Source organism: Sesamum indicum, linkage group LG7 (assembly GCF_026168435.1).
Source record: "Sesamum indicum cultivar Baizhima isolate 11 linkage group LG7, ASM2616843v1, whole genome shotgun sequence".
In the NCBI taxonomy this organism is placed as follows: Eukaryota; Viridiplantae; Streptophyta; class Magnoliopsida; order Lamiales; family Pedaliaceae; genus Sesamum; species Sesamum indicum.
Genome location: NC_142663.1, coordinates 8,852,757 through 8,875,593, shown reverse-complemented (window position 1 = coordinate 8,875,593; position 22,837 = coordinate 8,852,757). Strand labels below are relative to the sequence as shown.

The 22,837-nt window shown below is 34.3% G+C and overlaps 2 protein-coding genes across 3 annotated transcripts; both read right to left on the bottom strand.

The window, feature by feature from the left end:
• Positions 1–1,482: 1,482 nt before the first annotated feature.
• LOC105166416 (uncharacterized) lies at positions 1,483–3,453 on the bottom strand. Of its 2 annotated transcripts, XM_088882334.1 has the most exons (2): positions 2,810–3,453; positions 1,483–2,162 (listed from the first exon to the last, which is right to left on the bottom strand). In XM_088882334.1, exons 1-2 carry the CDS (start codon positions 3,363–3,365, stop codon positions 2,113–2,115), a joined length of 606 nt encoding a protein of 201 aa, XP_088738460.1. In that variant the 5' UTR covers positions 3,366–3,453; the 3' UTR covers positions 1,483–2,112. The 2 variants fall into 2 exon arrangements, with proteins under 2 accessions (XP_088738460.1, XP_020550870.1); XM_020695211.2 differs by lacking the exon at positions 1,483–2,162 and having other exon boundaries at positions 2,529–3,453.
• A 15,920-nt stretch (positions 3,454–19,373) lies between these two features.
• Positions 19,374–22,575, bottom strand: CRR6 (chlororespiratory reduction 6). Its single transcript, XM_011085757.3, has 4 exons — positions 22,321–22,575; positions 22,030–22,161; positions 20,740–20,948; positions 19,374–19,742 (listed from the first exon to the last, which is right to left on the bottom strand). Exons 1-4 carry the CDS (start codon positions 22,517–22,519, stop codon positions 19,554–19,556), a joined length of 729 nt encoding a protein of 242 aa, XP_011084059.1. The 5' UTR covers positions 22,520–22,575; the 3' UTR covers positions 19,374–19,553.
• Positions 22,576–22,837: the final 262 nt, after the last annotated feature.

Here is a 22,837-nt window from a genome sequence, read left to right as displayed (position 1 = left end):
TTCCCTTCCCTCAAAATTAACGAGATCTAAAAGAACTTGGACAAGATAGTAGAATGATGCCGGCTCAGGAAACAAAACTTTGTGTAATCTTCATAAATAAATCAACCTTGTGTCTGAAGAAGAGCTAGACTAGTCTAGACAGATAATAAATAGGATTAATGAACACGGTTTTTCAGTCTCTAAAACACGATCTATTCTTGAGCTCCTTTATTCAGTGGATCCCTATCATTTATAAATAATTTAATTACTTATAGAATTAATTTACAATTAATTGTTCGTCCTTTCGCGATGATTCGTGTGTGACTCTTTAGGTTCACTTTTCAGTTAGATTTGGACTAGTGTCAAACATTATTATTAATGAAATTTAATTTAATTAATAATTCTCGATCAACCATTGATCAAGAAAGTCCGTCACCATGGGTGGCCGTTTAGCAACGTTCCATGGCACTAGAGACTAGGCGAATATTCATGTGAACTTTTAGGCTCTCGAGTCCATACGGGTATGGTCCTTCTGTCTACCGTCTCGCAGCCTTACTCTAGGGCCTCAAATTGGGAGTCGGTTCCATCTTGAACTAGACGTATATGCTTAATACTTGAAATCTCGTTACGTCAAATGTCTCAACAAAGGAACATCTTTTTCCTGTTCAATCAACTACTGCGGCCACAATTTTATTCAATCAACCTCCTTTTCCTATTCCAAGTGCATAGGAGATACCTGTGTCACGTTTTGACAAGGGGCTGGATCATCTTCTTGGAACTCACTGTCCTCCTTACATACTCCGACTGCATTGGATAAGGCTTATGATGATCGTGTCTGTGACACAATCACCTCTTGCACAGGCCCAAGATACAGTCATCGCATGTGACTGCCGTGATTTCTCAAGTTTGAGGACTATTTCCGTACTATCCGAGTCGGGGATTTGATCCATACCGACCAAGCCTCCAAGGTTTCCATATGACAATCCCCTCGAGTTAGTTTAGTCGATTTGACACCTAGCCAATGACCCACTAAGATTTTGATGAAACACAACGTTCATCAAATGAATACGACTTCTAATGCAAGTCTATATAGGACACTTGATGCCCATTCTTACGGTTCTCGGCTTGGAATATTTGAAACCCAACTCTTGGTAGTTGGTTTCATGATCGTCATCCAATGCGCAGTCTAACTGTTGCACGATTGTTGAGTGGTCTGTGGGCATCTGTTGTAACGTCAAAGTAGTGTTTGACGTAAGTTGGTAAGCACGACAAATACGTGTGCCAAAAACGAATACTTACCATATTCGTTGGGACAATAATTGACTTTTGGTCACCTATTTCTATTGTACATTCAATGGTCCACACTTTTCTCGCATCCTTCGAAACTACCAGTGTTATTTATTGTTCTAACTTAAATAGATACAATTTTGGGGTTATACCCCACAGGCAGTGCCAAAAAAATGAGGTCAGCTAGTGGTGCAAGAATCTTGTGTACGTCGGGAGTAATAAAAATTGAAATAAAAAATACCCATTAGAAAGCCCCAACAAAACACTCTTACAATCAAGTTAGAGGGATAGTCTACAAGATCATATGGTCGGAACTAATAACTACAGTGAAAGAATGTACAAACGACACTAGGACTCCAGCAAATGGTGCCACATTTACTAGATCCAAGGGTTCGACCATGTTGGCCGCTGGGTTGGATCGCCCGATCCATTTTCAGGACATTCGAATTCTGTCAAAAAGAAGTTTTTTGGGACTTTTCTAAAGGTAATAAGGACAAAACAGTCTTTCACCCATATCAAATGTGTTATGTTTATAGCAATTAATGTGAAATTCCATTTCAATCTTCTAATGGGTTCTCAATATGTGGTTGGCCTTTATTCATTGGGTATAAATATATAATTTCAACACCATGATTTATTGTTACTCAACAAAACCTCCTTTATATCCTTCTAGATTGTGTTTTATTATCATATTTCAAGCAGATTATAGTCCTGTTTATATGTTAAGATCAGTTCCAGCCCACAATGTTGGAGCCCTCAATTTTGTGGTCCATCATTCTTGACTCTGAATTTATGCTCTCATTTTCAATCTCCTCAAAAATTTGGTAGTCAGAATTGAACACCTCTTCACATCTGAAAAGCAGCAGCAGCCTCCTCCCCCATAAATGTGAAAGCACCTGCATAAATATTACAAATTAATTAAATTATTATCAGTTAAATCAAAATAATAATTGAAGTAAAATAAGAAAGATTCTCACTACCCCAAAGAAAGGGGGGAAAAGAATTAATATACCATTGAACGTGACGGACACGTCAAATAATTATTCAGGCGAAAGATATAACCAATCAAATAATTGAACTAATTAATTAAATTTGAGGGTCTGATAATTGATGATTAATTAATTATAACTGAGCCAAAAAGAATTAAATAAAATATTTTAAGACAGTAAGTGCTGTGAATAATTTCTTCAGTTCAATCCCGTAATTGGGAAGGGAATTAAAGTTAAGTTGAAATTATGAATTTAAATCGGTTTTGGATCTGGTTTGCAAATTAGGTTCTGAATTTTGATTCATCATTACGACTATTATAATACTATACAAACTGTCGAATTCAAAGTATGTCGGATCCTTCGGATCCGGTTCGGGTCCGCGGGTTTTCGGTCACCGGAGCATAAAAAATTTCCGTAACTCGGTCGCCATGCTGACGTCATCTCCACCGTGACCAGGCGTCACCACGCCGGAGCTAGTGATTGAGCTAATAACCAGAGCTAAACCTAAGCCTTTGACATGACGGAGAGGCGGCTAGGGCGGGGCCGAAACTCACCACGGCGGCGCTGTTGATGGGACGACGGGCGAATCAAAGCGGCCAGAGCCCTCTTCACCAAATCTCCCTCCACAGTCCCGATCCGCACCAGGGAATTCTTCATGGCGGAGCGCCTCATGTTCAGCCTGCTGGAACTCCCGTACGACGCTGACTGCGAGCTACTCGAAACTCTGCTGTTGCTGGCGACGCCCTTGTGCAGGCTGCATCTGAAAGAACCGGGGTGGTTGGTGGGCGAGCACATGCACGTCCTCTTCTGAGATGCGGCGGCGGGTTTTTGCACCGGGCCGGAGAAGGAAATAGAGCGGTTCGGAGAACCGGGCCGGTCAAGGGAGAAGCTGAGGGAAGGGGAAGTGTAGTTGCAGAGGTTTACCCGGGTGGGGGACGCAGGTCGGGGAAGGGATCGTGCGGTGGTGAAGGCGGAGGAAGTGGCGGAAGCGAAGGGGGAGGCGGAATGGGACGACAGGGACTGGGTGGAGTAGTGGCGGTTGAATCTTGAGGAAGGAGAGATGGAGCGGATGACCGGTCCGCTTGATCTACGAGCTGCATGAGCCGCCATTTTCACTGAATTTGCTGACGTTGATTTTCTATCAAGAGCGAGTAAGAAGGTATTTGAGTATTGAAATTGGCAAACCGAACTATACTCAAGCTACCTATTTATAACCTGGAAATTGGGGTGGGGGTGGGGAGTGGTAGCGGGGTGGGGGTGGGGGTAGGGGTGGGTTCCGCATACTTTTCTATATTCTGAATTTTTCTTGGGTTGAATTTCAATTAATTGCACTTGTGGCCCCTCATTCCAGAGAATGTGAATAAAGGGTTTCTGTAATTTGCTGCAAATTACTTCAAAGTGGTCAAGTATGAAAATCAAGAACGCGTTTACATGAATTTATAAACTTTTTAAAATATCTTATTATATATAAAATATTGAAAATCTATACAGTATATTATGAAGAAAAAAATTAAAAAAATTAAAATTAAAATGTTAGAAATTTGTGAACTCCTAACTGCAAAAAATTTTCCAAATTGCAAAAGTTATTGTGCATAAAACTAGCAAGACAGCACAGAATGGGGGTCCTTTTTCGCAATTCAAGCTACTGTGAGTTTTGTAAATTTGATGCCCATTTTACGAGCGATATCTTGGTCTCTAATTTATAACTATAGTCCTTAAAATACCACCACTAATTAAACATACTGGGCATAAAATACGATTTTTTCATATCTTATGTGGCTTTTGGGGGGTGATAATTGGATGTTTTGTGCTTATTTAATGAGATATTTGATATTTTTTGTGATCAAAATGCTCCTAATTAAATATTATTTTGCAGCATTAGTCTACTAAAAAAAATGAAATGAAAAATGAAGAAAAGAACCAAAACTAAAATTTGGACAAGACTCAAACTCGATTTCTGGCAAGAATTTGGAGCTGCTTGAACTACCTTTTTTATGAATGAGGAGTTTAATAGGATAATAATATTATTTTCATTAGTCTTTTAGTTCAATTAGGAATCTACCTTTTTTATTTCTAGTAGAATTAGGTATCTAGTTAGTATATATATGTGATGTAATTCACTTTAAAGAGACACATTTTAATTCTTGAGAATTTCAGACCTTAATTCTCGTCTCTCTATTTTTTTGTATTTTTATAATATTTTCTTACTTTGCTTTTCATGTGTTCTTTCATGAGCATGTCGAGCTAGTTCTCTCATTCCGGTTAAAGACTCGATGAATGCTTAGTTCCAATGAGTTGTCTAATTCATGTTTTCTATGCTCATTCATATTGATATTTGTGTTGTTTTTTGTACTTTTATTACAAATAATATGATTTATGAATGATATGTACCGTTATTCATTGTCAAAAATATTTTCCTAGCCAATTGAACTTGCAAATCCGTAATTATTTGTATAGTTCAATAACTAATGGTAACATAGCATAATTAATTATGTAGAAGTTTTCGATTATATTGTGGGGAATGCACAATACCGGAATTTATTGGTTAGAATTGAGCATTTCTAATTTTTAATGCTGTCGGTAATAAAATTTTGATAATGTTCCCAAAGTTGTTTACTGATTAGGGATTTAGTCAACATACGTTCCTTGACTGTCCGCAAGGTAAGGAAAGGTGAGGTCGTTAGGTCGTACCAATGACCATAACCAATTTATCTATCATAAATGATTGTTATCTTTGCATCTATGATCGACCGTGGAATTAAGCATGATCATGTAATACTCTTCTTATATTTACCTCTTCTAATTTTATTAACTCTTTAGCTTTTATTTATATTTTTCTTCACAATCAAAAACCCCTCTTATTTTTATTTTATTTTTGCTCTTGAAGGAATTAATTTAAAACCAATCCCTACAAACTCGACCCTGCTCATCACTTTCACAAATTTTTAGTAGGATAATATTTTTGATAAATTCGACACCCATCATTTCGTCAACAAAAAACACAGTTTAAAAACTTCTAATTTTGTTCACGTCAACAATTTTCAGCGAATTACACAAACCCTAATCATCGAATCCTCTAATTGGTAAAAATTATTAAAATGGATTTAAAATTTATCAACCCCTATAACTAAACTACAAAAAATTTTAATTGCCACCCCCACCAACATACAGACAGTGAATGAAATTTACTCTAAGAATATAATAGAGACTAATAGTATAGGCACCTGCAATTTTGACATGACAATTGGTCCCAAAATCAATCAAGAATTGCACCAAATTGGCTTACAGTTGAACTAATCTATCGCACACAGCAAATGTTGGTATTGGATGTAATAGCAAATTGTTTTGTCCCACTGGACAACTCAGGACCAGCTTTGGTGAGACCCGCAAATTCAAGTATTCATCATTATCCACTTCTACTCAACTGCTCATCCTATCCACATAGATACACACTGATGTTTACGTTGTTAATACACGTCTCGTTGCAAGGATAAAAAAGTAATTTTTACATATATAAGCCATACAATAAATACATACACCTTACAACACTGCATAATTTTCAACACCATCGTGCCGAGGGTAAAATTTTTATTTCATACTTTCACCAGAATCACAACTATTCATAATTCTTAAACTATATCTTGATCATAATACAGAAAATAGTTCATGCCTTGGAAATATAATAAACTAACTTCCGCACCTTATTTCCACAAGTCGCTGAAAAATATAGGTGTTGCAAGTGGAATTGTAATGTCTTGAGGGACTAAAATACAAAATCCATAATACTGCGGGACTCCAGCGTAAAATTCTGACAAATATGATGCAAGTGGTAAATTTAAATTAATCAGTACCCTAAAACTTGACCAAGGGCGGAAATGGAAACCATGTGCAGCAGCCCATGGATAGGAAAACGACGAAGAAGTGGAGCCGTTAGATTAACGGGCTTCCAGTGGGGGGCAGAACACAGATCAGTCCCAGACCCACCGGGCTGCATGCCACGTACTTGATCTACTTTGGTGACGCACTCCTCATCGATTCCACGTACTCCCTTCCTACTATTTTACCCATTTATTCAAATTTAGCAATAAAATTGCAGAGTGCTGGTGTAATGCATCATGTGGGATGTTGACACTATGACTCAACCTTTTGTACCTTTTGTTTTTGTTAGGTGTGGAGTTAGGAAATATTGAATTATATCTGATATTCTTTTAAATTAAGTTTAATTACAAATCACCACATGCTAAATTACAACGTATTCTTTTGAGATTGGTGATGATTACACGTTTTTTTGTGTAATTATACGTAAATATTTTATGATTTGAAAAATTATATATAATACCTTTAAGATATGCTTTCGTCTTACAAATAAGTTTCTTCGTTAGCCGAAATTTATCAAATTTGCTGATATTTAAAAAAAACAGAAAGAAATTTATATTAATCCCTGATTGTCTTATTACTGACTTATTGCAGGTCAAATAAATCTTTTATGACTAAATTACCCTTATACATCTTCAGAAGGTATAGTTTCATCGTTATAAGGGTATTTAATCCGAAAAAAAATTATTTGACCTACAATAAGATCAGTAATCAATCAATCGATGATAAATATCAAATTTCATTCGAGTTTTTTTGTTAATATCAACATATTGGGTGAATTTTAACTGACAGGTAGACTTATTTGTTAGACGGAAGCAAACCTTATGGGTGTTAGGTGTATTTTTTCATACCACAGAAAATTTACGTGTAATTACACCAAAATTCAGGAGAGGGGAGTGTAATTATCCCTTATTTATAGTGACAACTTTACATATAATTATTTTGTCCCTGATTATTGCGCAAGTAACAATCTTTACATTGTAATTATCATGTTTAATTTATAAAATTATTAAAAAGAAAAAAATTATCACTTAATATATACAACTAATGATAATTTAATCTATTCACTTTATTCTTTGTCGTTTTTTCCTCCATAATTAATCAGAAAACGTAGTTTATAATAATTTTCTGTTTATAAAGAAAACAAATGAACATAGTTTTTATTAAGGGAATTGTATTTTATAACTAAGTGAAAGTACCCTTTTGATGTCTCAGTTAAATTTGGTCTGTCATTTATTTTTAAAATTTTAAATTAAATTAATTATTTTTAAATCCACCATTTTTCGCGATTTTTCATAACCATTTTTGGGTCGTTAATTTTTTCTCATGTATTTTTCAATTTATCTCTGTTTGTCACTATTTTTTTATGAATCAAAATATTTATATTAAACTTAGATATATTTTTAGATATAATACAAGGAACGTATAAAAGAATTATTTTAATAATTATGTACATATATAAAATGGGCCATATTTATTAGCACTTTATTATTATGAGAGATGGACCTTATGATATCTCACCTTTTTGGTGTCATTTTATATCTTTTTTATATTTAATTTAATTTTCTTATTTATTTATCCCACTTCGAACTCTCCCACTATCTATTGATAATTATTATTTTTTTCCCCAAAACTTTCATACTACTTTTTCCTCTCTAGTAGACCACTTCCTCATAAATCCAATAACAACCTTTTTATTTCCATACAATACTTTATTAAATAATGAAAAACTTATAAAAATATTTTCTTTTAAATAATATTTAAAAATTACATACATACGTGTCACAAATTACTTAGTATTTATAAATCACCACAACAAGAATAAATAAAAGAAAATAAAAAGTTACGTTGTCCGCCTAAATTATGGAAGTGGGCACGTAAGATCAATGATGTGTCCTATTATAAGAAGCAACGAAGATTATGAAAGATTCTTTATGATTGAACGATAACGTTTGATTTGATTTTATTTGATTTTTCTTTTTCTTTTCTTTTTTGGTAGTGTAAGATTAGAATCTTTTTATTAATTTATCAAGAATACTGATGTGGGAGTTTACTAAATAATGCCTAAATAATATTTATTGACACCTTTTAAAATTAGGTTAAAATAAACAAACATCTTTTATTTTTTGCAATATAATTGCACCCCTGAGATTATAGTTGTAATCACGATTACACCTGCTATTCAAATATAATTTTCACAAAGACCTCTTGAAAAATATTCACTAATACCTATCAAGGGGTGTAGCTATAATTTCATAAAATATAAGGGATGTTTGTTTAAATTTATGTAACTTTTTACCCTAATATTTATGTGTGTCGCCCTACTTGAAAGTATTGGGTTAAATTCACTTTGACCCCCCGTGATATATCAAAATATCAAAAATCTCCTTATAATTTTTAATATAAAAAATTATCCTTATGTTATGAATAAATAATCACAACGTCCCCTGATCAACTTGAACCTATTTGTTAGAAACAATGATTAAAATACCCCTTCTAGTCAACCGGTCAAATTAGGTCTATTAATATATAATTATTTTAATTTATAATACATATATAATTTATAACTATTAAAATATATTTAATATATATATAATTATAATTTATAAACAAAATCAAAATAATAATTATAAACACCCCACCCAACCCCCCAACCACCATCTTCTTCCCCTGCCCGTCTTCTTCCCCCCTACCCCTACCTGCTTCACCCCCACCCCCCACCTCCCCCCTCCCCTTCCCTCGCCCCATCGCCCGTCTGGGCAACGCCGGTCGCCCAGAAGTGGAGAGCGACGTTGTCACCCTCGCTGGATGGGCAATCGCGTCGCTCTCGCTACGTTGGGCGACGACCGTCACCCAGGGGTGAGGAGGGCGCCGCGCCCTCCTCTTCAGCAGCTGTGGCGGCGAAGACGTCGTCCCTGTATTTTTTTTAAATATATAATTTTTTATTAATTTAATTAAAATAATATTTTATTATATAAATAATTAAATAATTATTATATAAAATAATATTTTTTATTATTTATAAATATATATATAATATTTCATATATTAGATGTGAGAAAAGGGCAAAAATATAAATAAATAGGTATTATCAGAGCAAATTCGCAGTCAAAGCGCGTGTGATCTAATTTCTGTACAAAGGGAGTTTTTTGAAATTTATTTTATATCACAAAGGGGGTTTTTGATACTTTAATTTTCATAGGAGATTTTTTAAACATTCCTATTATCACATGGGGGTCTCTAGATTTTTTCGTGAAAGTATTGGATATATATACGTACTTCATAATATGTACCGAAGATTAAGGCCTTTAACCACGACCAAAAACCCAAAAGAATTATTTTCAACATTGTAATGACTATTATTTAAATATTATGATAGATCAATACTATTTAATTTAGTTAAAATACAATCGATGCAAGAAATAAAATATAATCACATTTAAAGAATATTTATCATAGTTTTAACTATAGTCAAAATATTAACTATGAGTTTTAACTGTGGCTAATGTTTTGTCTTCGTTTTACAAAAGCAACGGTTAATAGCCCTAGCTAATTAATATGTGACATACTTTTTCACGTTTAACCGTAGTAACTAGTTATTACAAAAAGTAACATTTCTTCTTGTGAATTCAGAGTATATTTGGTTGGGGCGAAAAGTGAGAGTATAAGAGAAGTGAAAATAAAAAACGAATGTATAAGAGATAGTTTGGTGTTTGGTAGAGGGAAGAGATGTAGGGGATGTAAAACTCGATGTATATAAAATCTCTCCCGAGTCTAATTTTGTTTCCATCCAGAATCGGGCATAAAAGTGAAAGTATAAGGCCAAAAGAACAAAAAAGTATATATATAATTTTTGTCCAATTCTTATTTCTTTCCACCGGTAATACCATACATAAGTGTCAGAGAAAAGATAACAAAATTGCTAAAAAAACTGCTGCTTCGAAGTCAACAATGAATATCTTTATTAATTAAAAAATATTATTTTTCTTGTTTGATGAGTATTTCTATTAATAAAGTTTTTAAAGTTTTATATACTATTATATTATTAGTATAATATTATTTTCTAATACAAAATGAAGAGACGAATTATTCAATAAAATTACAAAAATAACGCTTTATTCTCAATCTGTTTCCTTGTACCAAACAGATGGAAGTATTTGAAATTTACTTTCCTTCCAATCCTACCAAACAACTTGTAGGAAAATTATTATTCTTTCTCCCTCATCTCCTTTCACTTCTCTTTTTTCTTTCAATTGAATCAAACAAACCCTCAGGAAAAAGCATATTGAGAAACAAAAAACCATGTTTTTAAGAAGCAATTTAAGTCTATTTGCAACACATTTAGACACAATTTTAAAGATGATATTACAGAGGCTTATAAGTCTAAATTGTACATCCGTTTCTAATTCCAAACGTTTTCTGTATTAACTCGATGGATATAGTACGTCTTATGAAAGGGTATTGATCTATCATAAATTAGCATATGAAAGGTAACTTACAGTGAGATCTTCTGAAATTTGACATAATTAAAAATACTTTTTGTTGTTCACAAAGTTATCAATACCATTGATTTTAACTACCGTCTAACAATGAGCTCAATCCATTAGTCTCCATCAGTTTTGCATCTTGTAAGATAGACACTAGCAACACGAACAAATTTGTGAGCTACCTTGTTGCACGAGTATATAGTTGCATGGAAATAAATATAAGGGATAATTACACTAACCTCCCCTGAGGTTTGGTGTAATTATACATAGATCCCCTGTAGTTTGAAAGCACCCCTAAGGTTTGCTTTCGTCTAACAAAAAAGTTTATCCATTAGACAAAATTAACAAATTTGCTGATATAAAAAAAATCAGAAAAAAAAAAATCCATATCAACCATTAATTGCCTTATTACTGACTTATTGCAGGTCAAATAAATTTTTTTATTACTAAATTACCTTCATACGTGTTAATGCATGTGAGGAGGCATATCTTCATCGTTATAAAGTTAGTTTAGTTCGAAAAAAAATATTTGATTTGCAATAAGTCAGTAATCAATTAATTGAGGGTAACAATCAATTCATTCAATTTGTTTGTTAATATTAACAAATTCAGTGAATTTTAACTAATGGAGAGACTTATTTGTTAGATGGAAGCAAACTTCGAGGGTGCTAAATTTAATTTTTCAAACCACATAAAATTTAAATATAATTACAACAAATCTCGGAGGAAACGAGTGCAATTATCCCTAAATATAATTGGCTTTAGCTAAATAAAAAGAAAAAAAAAAAGTTGCAATGGAGTATATAGATCTGAAATGAAAAAAAATTCCATATTTAATTTTTAAAATATTTAGATTTAGTAAAACAGTAGAAAAATAAGAAATATTCCTTTTCCTTGCTTTATTTTGTTAGGGCTTATAAGTAGTTTTGGTGGAGATTTTTTAATAAAATATTTTTTAAGGAGTAAAATAAAAAGTATAGGGGTATGTGAGAAGGGCATTTTTGTCCTATCAATGCTAAACTATTTTGTTAGGGGTGTTTTTGTTACCATTCATACTTTAGGGATGTAAAATGCATAGTTTAAAGGTGCAAAATGTATTTAAACCTAATAAAAATGGTGCTTACATAAATTCTATTAAAATCAATAAATTGATAAGTACATCGATTTAATTAATAAACTCACATTACAGTGAACTCATTAAATTTGCATCATAATAAACTCACAGTAAGTGAGACACGTCTCATTATAATAAATTACTCACTCACATTAAGTAAGATAAATATTCATACATTTGATGGGAGTCAAACTCATAACCTTAAGCTTATTTATGGGACCTCAACTTTAACAACTAGGCTAAGACATCATTGGTGTATTCTGTTATAAATATAAACATATATTTGTTTTTTGCGACAAAATGAGAAATATTTTTTTTAAAAAAAGAGATAATTATATTTACATCCCCTAACCTATGATTTATTTACACAAATCATCCATTATTTCTAGATAACTACACATACACCTACAAAAAACATCAATATATTTTACACAAGCAATCCCTACTTTTTGAAAAATTATATGAACAATATTAAAAAACGTGAATATTATTACACAAATTTGAACTCAACGAGGAAGATACTTGGATATCATAATTACACGCGGAGACCAGAGAACAATTCAAGTTACTTGGAGCATATGGTGGGACTCAAATGAGGAATGAGTCTATATATATATGTGTGTTATATTGACTGCTGATTGCTGAAAAGTCTCGAGTCAACCATTGAAGGTTCCTTCCACTGTTATTTTTTACTAGTTTGGCACTTGAGGAACATATTCGAAGTATGTTTTCTTTCTAAAGAATTCTAATGGAGTTATTATCGGACTGTTTTATTGATTTTCTTATTCAAGGGTATTATTAAAATTTATAGGCTATTAATTATGGAGTTTATTGGACCTTTTCTATTGATTTTTATTCGAGGGTTTTATTAAATAATATAGACTATATATGTGGAAAAAACACATTTTGCGTCGCACAAATGATCTCTTTTGTGATTTTGATCTATTATTTTTTAACTCATCATATTGTATCCCGATCATAACTCCTTAAAAAATTATAATTTAGTCTCAAATCTTAAATTAGTTAAATTCTGACAGAAACAACACGTGCATGATACAAGTTTTATTACAATTTGAGGGGAATTAAATTAAAGTTGCTTCCGTCGGAAATTTAATGAAAGTAAAGTTTGAGACTAAAGTTATAATATTTTTGGAGTTATGAAATGCAATGTGGTAAGATAAAATGTAATAAAATTAATATCATAAAAAAACTAATTTATAGAACGTAAAATGCATTTTTTCCCCAATATTTGTCCAGTTTTAAGTTTGTTTTACTTTAAGAATTTACTTATGATGAAAGTTGGGAAACAAGTTCTGGAAATGTGTGATGACAAAAATATGTTAGTTATAATTCATGTAGTGGACCAATTTATGTGAGAGTTTGAAATAAGAATATGTATATATGTTTGGTTCATATGTTAAATGGTTTGGAGAAATATTATTCAAAAATAAAATATTTGGATTTTACATCTTATGAAGTACATAAAGTAATTGAAAATGAACTTATTATAATATTTTCTGAAATGAGGGTCTACTTTATAGTCTGAAAATAGGAGTAATATATAGCCGGAATGATTGAAAACAAATGAAAATTAGGCAAAACATGTGGGGGGGAATTGGTTGGAAGTAGTGTTTGACCTAATGTTGATGAATGATATTAGTGTTGTCTAATTTGTGAATTTAAAATCACTTTTTTCTTTCTGGGGTAGTTAATCTACTAATTTTAGTCCTATAACTAAGTGGTATTTTTTTTTTCTACGAATTGATTTTTTTATTTAGTCTTATAATTTTATTGTTTTGATAATTTTAGTCATTTTTTTTTTATCAATTTGGTCGAAAAATTGCATGTAATTTTTGGATGACCTAACGAAGATGCAGCAGGAAAGAAAAGGCCAATGAGCAGTGAATGAGAGGTCAGGCCTGGTGAAACCAAGATATAGCAATCGACCAACCAACTTTCGATAAGATTCAAAATTAGATAAGGGATGAGTAGAGTGAGCTGATAGCTTGATACCCAAAGGAAGAGGCATGGAAGCCACCTTAGTAGAAGAAAGCACAGTATCCAAAATAATATCTCGAATGTACTTGTGCTGGGTAACATAAGTGCCTGCAGTGGAACGAGCAATCTTGAGCCCAAGAAAATATTTCGCAGGGACCTAAGTCCTTAACGGTGAAGGCTTCATCCAAGAACAACTTGGTGTGCTGAATGGCCTCCTCAAAAGGACCAGTTAAGACGACATCGTCTACATAGGCAAGCAGAATTAGTGGACTTGCAAAAGAATGCTTAACAAACAAACAAAAATCATGAGATGATTGAGAAAAGCCATAGCGAAGAAGGGTAGCAGTAAGTTTGAGATTCCACTGTCTGGAGGCATGTTTCAAGCCACATAGAGACCTATTTAATCTACAGACCTTTCCAGGAGGAACACGATAACCATCAGGTGCCTTCATGTAAATAACCTCATCAAGAAAACCACGAAGGAAGGCATTGTTGATGTCGACCTAGTGAAGAGGCCAAGAGCAACTGGAAGCTATGGCCAACAAAAGAAGCACTCTGACTACCTTGGCCATAGGGGAAAAGCGATCAATGTAGTCAATTCCCTCAACCGGACTGTATTACTTTGCCACGAGTAGAGCCTTATATCAATCAACAGTACCATTAGGCTTTAACTTCACCTTAAACTCCCACTTACTGTCAATAGCATGCTTATCAAGTGGGAGGTCCACAATCTCCCAAGTATCGTTTTTCTCCAAGGCTTCAAGTTCATCCTTCATGGACTGCTCCCACTCCAATTTGTATTGAGCCTGCAAGTAAGTTTTGGGTTCTTGCACAATAGACAAAGCAACCATAAAATCAATATGTAAAGGTAAGATCATGAGGAAAATAGAGGGATCAGTGGAAGAGAACTGGCAGTGATAGTCATTCAACCAGCTGGGAGGTTTAGTGGCTTTGTGTGACCTGCGAAGAGGAACAGGCATACACTGAGGAAAAGAGATAGCAGGACCAGGATCAAGTGAAGAGGGAGCAGTAGGACTACCAAAAACTGGAGGATCATCACAAGGAGTAGTGAAGGAGTCAATGATGGGAGTAAGCATAGGATCAGAAAAAGAAGTAGAGTGACCAGATGATAGATATGGAAATCTATGTTCATGTAAAACAACATCACATGAGATAATAACAACATGATGATCAAGTTCATAGAGTTTGTACCCCTTCTGCCTTGGAACATATCCAATAAAAATGCATCTAAAAGCCCTTTGATCAAACTTGTTTTTGTGAGCAAGGACATTTGAAAAAAAACAAAGACAACCAAATATTTTTAAATTGTCATAGGATGGAGGTCCAGTTAAGAGAAAGTGTAGGTAGTCTGTTGATTATGTGAGTGGATGTAAGGATGGATTTTGCCCAAAATAAGTAGTTCCGACAAACAAGGCTAGTAAAATCTGAGCCATTATCAGTACGCCTGATTTTAATATTGGCAAAAAATTGAGTACAGGTTTTGGCAAAGAAGGATGAAAGCAAGTTAACTGTTTGAGATTTCTGTTGCATTAAAAAGGTCCAAATTGTTTTAGAGTAATCATCAACAATGGTTAGGAGAAACTTGTTTGTATGGACTCCAAATGTCAACATGTATTAGCTCAAAAATGTGAGAGGAACAAGAATTACTCAAGGGAAATGTTCCGCTTCTCTGTTTTGCTAAGGGGCAGATAGAACACATATGGCTATCCATATCATTTGGCACCTTTATTAGAGGAATGTCTTTAAGTACTAAGGAGCTAGAGTGTTCTAGCCATTTATGCCATAAAGTGTACATATCTTGAGTAGCAAAAAAATAGGCAGTAGAAACACAAGGTTTCTCCAATAGAGGTTTGGAAACAAAGGAAGTTGCATCTAAGACATAAAGTTTCCCTAATTGTGTTACTAGAGTTAGAATGCTTTTAGTCTTCAGGTCCAGCAAAAGGCATAAAGAAGTGAGAAAGATGAAGCTGACGAAGTGAGATTTGCACAATTGAGATACAAACAACAAGTTGTACTTAAAGCTGAGAAGAAGGAGGACATGTGATAATGTGAGCCCCTGTGTGAGAGGAATGTCACCAACTTTGGTGGCAGATTTAATGTTGCCATCAGGCAGGAGGACATTAACAGGGTATTTTTCAAGGAATGTAAGGATGCAAACATGTTCTTATCACCACACATATGATTCGAAGTCCCTGTGTCTACAATCCAAGATCCCGAACTTAAAAAACGTGAGGCTAAATTTTGAGTCATACCTGCCACTTCATCTGCCTGGGCAAAATGAACTTTCACTGGATCCATGACTGCTTTGCTCTGAATAAGCTGTAAAGCTTTAATCAAATCATCAACTGAGACACTTCTTCCTCCTCCTCTTGCAGCAGCAACATTCGTAAGGTTCTGCTGGTCGAGTCGTGCACAGCATAGGCCTTTCCACTGTATGCGTTCTTTTTCCTCTACTCAGTTAGATACCTGTACCAATTAGGGATACCATGGAGTTTGAAGCAAGACTCCCTATTATGCCCAGACTTGTTGCAATGACTGCAGAATAATTGATTCTTATCTGTTGTACCTTTGCGTCTCATGAAATTCTTAGGTCCAGAGACCTCTCTTTGTTCAGGACCTCATCCCATCATAGCTGAATCCCCACCATCCAGGAATCCCAAATTCACCTGACATTGCCTTTCAACTCTAAGAACCATTGAATATGTCTTATTTACATGTGGTAATGGATCAAGGACTAAAATCTAATGGTGTATATTATCATAAGATTCATTCAACCCCATAAGGAATTATATCAACTGACTCGCTTCAATTTGATCAATTTTTGTTCTGTTACAACCACATGTACAGTTTCTGCATGTGCACATTGCAGGTGGTATCAAATATGTCAGTTCATCCCACAGTTGCTTTAAGTTTGAATAGTAAGCTGTGATACTGAGATTACCTTGAGTAATGGAACTAATTTTGCGTTGAATATTATACAGTAAATGGGCCATCACATTCGCCATAGCGTGCTTCAAGTTCCAGCCACAATGTCTTGCAGAGTTTGGATAAAGGTAAGCATTGACAATATCCTTTGAGATGGCATTGAGTATCCAAGTTCGCACCATTGAGTCAAAGATCCTCCATTGTCGATACTCTGCAGATCCTTCCAGAGACTTTCCACAGGATCCATCTATATAACCAATCTTGTCCTGTCCTTCTAGCGCAATACGCATAGATCTACTACAAGATAACCAGTTACTTCCATTTAGTGGTGCTGAAATCATCACCATCGCAGGGTGATTAAGGACTGGTGTTCGCATAGTTATAGCCTCATTGCCAACATTGGTGCCGACACCAGTTAGATCAGGTCCAAATATCGAGGAATTAGCCATCGCGAAGGAAATTTAATTATGTACAATTGTGAGTGAATACAGAGACCATCAGGATGGTGGCTCTGATGCCATGAAGAATCCAGAAAATATCATTGCGAGATGAAGAGTTAGAGAAGCAAATTAACAGCGTATGCACAGTGGAAGGGGGATTCTTGCATTTCTGTGGAAGATAGATAAATAGTATATTGAGTATCTTGAAGACTGCCTTTAAATAAGCTCTGTACACGTGAGGAAAAGGAAAACAAACTAACTATTCCTAACTAACTCAACAACTAAGCTGCTGACTCATATGCCACCTGTACTAACTAATAAAATCGTAAGCAAGAGGAAAGAAAAGCAAATGCGACTTCAGTTCCCTGTCTGAGCATCGTCTTCAACCTCCGGAACTAAAGGAGGTGCGGCGGAACACTTCAACAGTATGTATCACACTTTAATTTATTTCGACGTTTTGTGGGTGCAACTTATTGTGTTGTTCAGCGGGCATTTACAATTACTAAGCTTGCTTGCAATTTCAAGTACCTTTTTTCGTGATAAATTTTATGTTGTTCATCGGGTATGTTAAACATTGTTATGAAACTCACCTTTTCTTTCATCATTGAGAAATTAGAGATAGTCCATATGTGTTTTCTGTTAGATTATGTTATGTTCTAATTCTTGCATATAAAAACAAAGCATTCAATGAGCACTTTAAGATGAGATTATTGTTATTCTGATGCAAGGATTGACTTTGTATAGCTTTTTGAATATTTTATTTCTTTTTTCATCATGGAAAAATACATGTCTAGTTGAACGTGGTCTTATTCTTGATGTATAAGAATTTTAAAATTATCTTAATATTTGCATTGATTGGGTGACCCATGTTTTTGGATTGCAAGGCCAAATTTGATTTTACCAATTCATATATGTGGTTGGAGTCCTACAAATGCCTCATTGGAGAAACATGTTTCTTTGATTTGTGATGTAAGTAACCAGCTCCAATTCCATTGGTTTAGCTAATTTTTTCTTACATATCACTTAAGAAACTCATATTCAGACAATTTGGACAACTTGGTGGATGCAATTCTACGAATCCGCAACTAGCCTTTAGATGTTGGACCACTTGGTGGATGCAATTTAGTGCTGGAACATCATGGATCGGAGAGCCTATTGCATGGGTGGCCGTCTAGCAACAACCCACGATATTAGAGACTAAGTTAATATCTGTATGAACATTTAGGGCCTCGATCTCCATATGGGTATGGTCCTTCCATCTACTGTTTCATGACCTTAGTTTAGGCATGAAATTGGGTATTAGTTCTCATTTTGGATTAGACATCAATACTTTAATACTTGAGACTGCGTTTTGCTCCATTGCTCCACATAGGAAATCATTTCCTATTCGACCAACTGCTATGGCCATAGGTTCAGAAAGCGTAAACAAGTCTCCAATTGCATAGGGTATACCATTGTCACATACTGATAGGGGATGGATCCTCTTCTTGAAATCCACTGTCCTCACTACACATTATGACTGCACTAGACAAGATTTATAATGATATATCCGTGACACAATCACCTTCACCAAATCCAAGATACAACCATTGTGTGCACGTGACTTCTATGGTTCCTCAGGTATGAAATTGCAACAAGCCCATTGCAAAATCCATCAGAATGTGTAAAGGCTGTCACATGTCACAAAGTTTTCGTTTCAAATTCATTTTTTCTGTAGCGCGCCCACGTCAATTCACTATCAACACTTTAACAAAAAAAGCTCCAAAGAAACAAAAATTTAGAAAATGTAAAATATATAATATTAAAATGAGAATCCGTAATCAATGGAAACCAATATTAAATAGGACTTTAGTTATGAAATGAAAAATGATATTTTTCCTATGCTCTGTATTTGAGGAGTACACAAAAAGCTTCCCAAAACAATTTGTTTCTTACCAACTATTTTTTCAAATTTATAAGATCGAGGCCTTAAAACTTGGGCTTGGGATCCTCTACTCCGAAATAGTGCTGCATCTTCTATTGTACATGTGGACAAATAATGTTGATGAGAGATTTGGGGAAGAATGGAACCGGTGGGTAGGAGAGAGAAAGAGGAGATATTGATGCAAATAAAAAAAATGACGAGAGAGACAAAATATTAGAAGAAGACAAGATAAAAGGATTAAATATAAAATGTATTTCCAACATAAAACATATTCAAATCATCAAACTAGTAAATACGGCACATTTTAGGTATGTACATAATTTTTATAAAAGATTTAGAATAAAATACTTTTTAAAGTTATAATATTTAGAATAGAATAGGATCTTCCCCTCATCAACATTATTTGTCCACGTGTCATCAATGTAGAGGTGCAATAAAAGATATAGCACTATCCGGGAGTTGCAATGACTACTACATGAGAATGAGAGAATTGCATTAATATTTGGGAATGGGCTACTTGTCGACCAAATCAAAGAGATCATCTCCAATTCCAAATCCAAGCATCCTGGCCATGTCTTTAGCCTTCAATCTGGGCATTGGAACGTCATGCTTCTTCAACCATGAGTACACCACAAACACTTTCTGTACCACGAACAACTCCAGCGCTTCCGGGTTAAACACAACTCCCATTCTCATACTCATCTGTTCAAATTCACATTACCAATTCAGGGAGTGCGTAAACACGGCTTCGTCTCTTATAAGCATTCAAAACATCTTATGAAATGCCGAAAAGTCTCTTATAAAGAGTTTCCGACTTATTTTTACATTTTAACAAACTTTTTTTTATTTTGATCACAGTAATTATACAGTTGTCGTTGTTAAAATTGTATAAATTTCGTAATGTTATTTTACCTTAACTTTCTAAAATCTTATTTTTAATGTAGAAACTAACATAATTTATAAAGTTTAAGAATATCCTAGATGTTTTAATTAGGGTTTCATACAATTTACCCCCTGTGATGTTGCAAATGAGCAAATCACCCCTATAAAAAAAAGAGCAATTTATCTCCCTGTATTTTTCAAAATGAAGCAATTTACCTCCGTAGACAGGGAGGTAAAATTAATGCTTCATTTCAAGAAACACATGGGAATAAATTGCTGCATTTTAAAAAACACAGAGGTAAAATTGTTGTTTTGTTTTCATCATATATAAGGGGGATAACTTGCTTTTTTGTAATATGACAGGAGAGTTCCTTGCATTTTTTCTGTTTTAATTAACCCTAAAGAAACGACTTTTCGTTATGGTTAATTAGCATGGTTAAAAAGTAAAAACATGCGAGTACGTAATTAATTAACCAAAGTTGTGCAACTAATATTAGCCGTTGTTTCTGCATATGAGGCCAAAATATTTGTTAAAACTGTAAACCATAGCAAATATTTTGGGTATAAGTAAAAATCCATTGCAAATATTGATTAATTTGTAACTGAAACTTATTTTCCTTTCTATTTCGTTTGACATTAATAAATAATATTGTTTCACCGTAATTTTTAAAACATAATAATTTATAATATAAAAAATAATTTATTTTTTTATAATATAAATAAATTTAGCCAAACACCCTCTAACGACCCTCATTCAAAATCCCTAAGTAGCGCCCATTGAATGAAGAAATACTGACGAAATAATAGTTTTGGATACCTGGTGAGGTACCAGCATCGCTGCATAACGTGCAAGCTCCCCTGCTCGCCAGTCCAACAGGACAGGCAGCCATGGATACGCTGCATCCAGTCTAACAAACCACAGTCTTATATCAGGGAATTCTGATAGTTCTCGTGGATCATGCTCGTCTTCCCTTGTGTAGTTGATCGTAAATCCAATCGTACGGTCAAGAAACTCCTGCGGTTTGGCTGCAAAACAACGCATCAACCGTTAAACAGCTTGGTCTATATACTCTTATCATGTAACACACACATTAATGACAAAAAGTATGACCACTGTATTTATCCAAACATTGTGGATACTTTTCTATTTCGATCTTTTATTGGGGTGGACGGTGTCTGGCGTAAGTGACAAAATAGGAAAAATTGCAATTTCAACCCACAATTTATACTGTTTGTGATTTTGATTCTATTGTTTTACTTTTCACCACATTTAGTCCCATAAATATCAAAACAATCGTAATTTACGTCCCACTCATATTTTCCGTTAAATTCTTGATGGAAGGATGCACGTGCTCCGTTAACTTAACCAATATTTGACTGCAATAGTATGAAAAATTATACTTTACGTCCCACAACTTATATCTTTTGCGATTTTGGTCTCATTGTAGTGTAAGTTGTGGGACGTAAAATAAAGTTTTTCACACTATTGCAGTCAAATTTTGGTTAAGTTAATGGAGCATGTGCATCCTTCCGTCAAGAATCTAACGGAAAATGTATGTGGCACGTAAATTGTAATTTTTTTTTACACTTATGGAACTAAATATGGTGAGGGGCAAAATAGTAGGACCAAAATCACAAATGATGCAAGTTGTGGGATGTAAACTATAATTTTTCCTAACAAAATATTAATAATAATTAATTTGGAACTACACAAACAATTTATATCATTTGCAAACTTACAAGTTCAACCTTGAGGTTGTAGTTGTAATTATAAGTAAACTCATATTCAATCGTGAATTTTATACAAACAATCCATCATGAGAGTGTACATGCATTCTTACAAAGAGAATGGAGTAATTGTTTAATTAGGCATAATCTCAGGGGATATCCACGTAATTCACTTTAATTAATTTAAAAGAGTTTTGTTAAAATTTTTAAAACAAAGTTGAGATCTCCATCATTTTTCTTAAAAGAAAAGAAACTCAAAGTCCTAACATCCTAGTTTTAAAATGTTGATCTTCGAAAAAGTTTATTAAACATTTTGTAATATTATGTAAGCTTTCAGGCATTTTGTAATAAATTTACCCAAACACGATCGAAACCCTACCGGAGTCAGGTGAGGTTATGCCGGTCGCATTACGAAACGGGGACAAATCCAAGCGAGTAATGATATCGTTGTCGATAACCACTTCACAGCGGCCTTCCGTAGGAGGCATTGGCGGAGGTGCTTCCGGTGCATCTGTCGCAAATAAAAACAAACAAATCGAATTGAAACGAGCTCGAATTCTCATATATAGTTGAAAGTCAAATTCTTGGAAGATTAAGACCAGAACTACTCGGCGCCTAAGAAGCTGCTGCATATGTATGACTTGTAAGAAAGTGATGGTGATAGAAGTACCTTCATCGTAGAGAGAGAGGTCCAAGTTCCCCGACGGGTTGAACGACACTGGAACAGCAACAGGGCGTTGGGATTGTATGGAGTGAAGTTGTGTGGATGGAAAGTGGGAGGATTTGGGGTGAAGCCATGGAGATGAAGAGGGGGTGGTGGGCTGTTTGAGCGGACAAGAAAGTGGATAAAGAGGTCTTATGGAAGCCATTTGCGTGGTAATGAAGAGGTCCCCTTTGTCTCTGAGTCAGTTTTGGTTCCAAGTATCATTTTACATATAATTTGACAAGCTCCAAAAGGCCCATGCTGGATAACACACTAGAAAAACATTTTCTATTGTTTATATTTAATTTTAATGACTGTGGACTAATAGTTATAATAAATTAGTGTGTGTGGCACACTAAAATTTGTGTGCAATTAATTTAAAATATCAAATATAATTATTATATTCTCAAGGATAAAATGTGATTTTAGTCCCCTTCAACAAGGACAGAATGTGTTTTGGTACCATAACTATGGCAGGTTACGC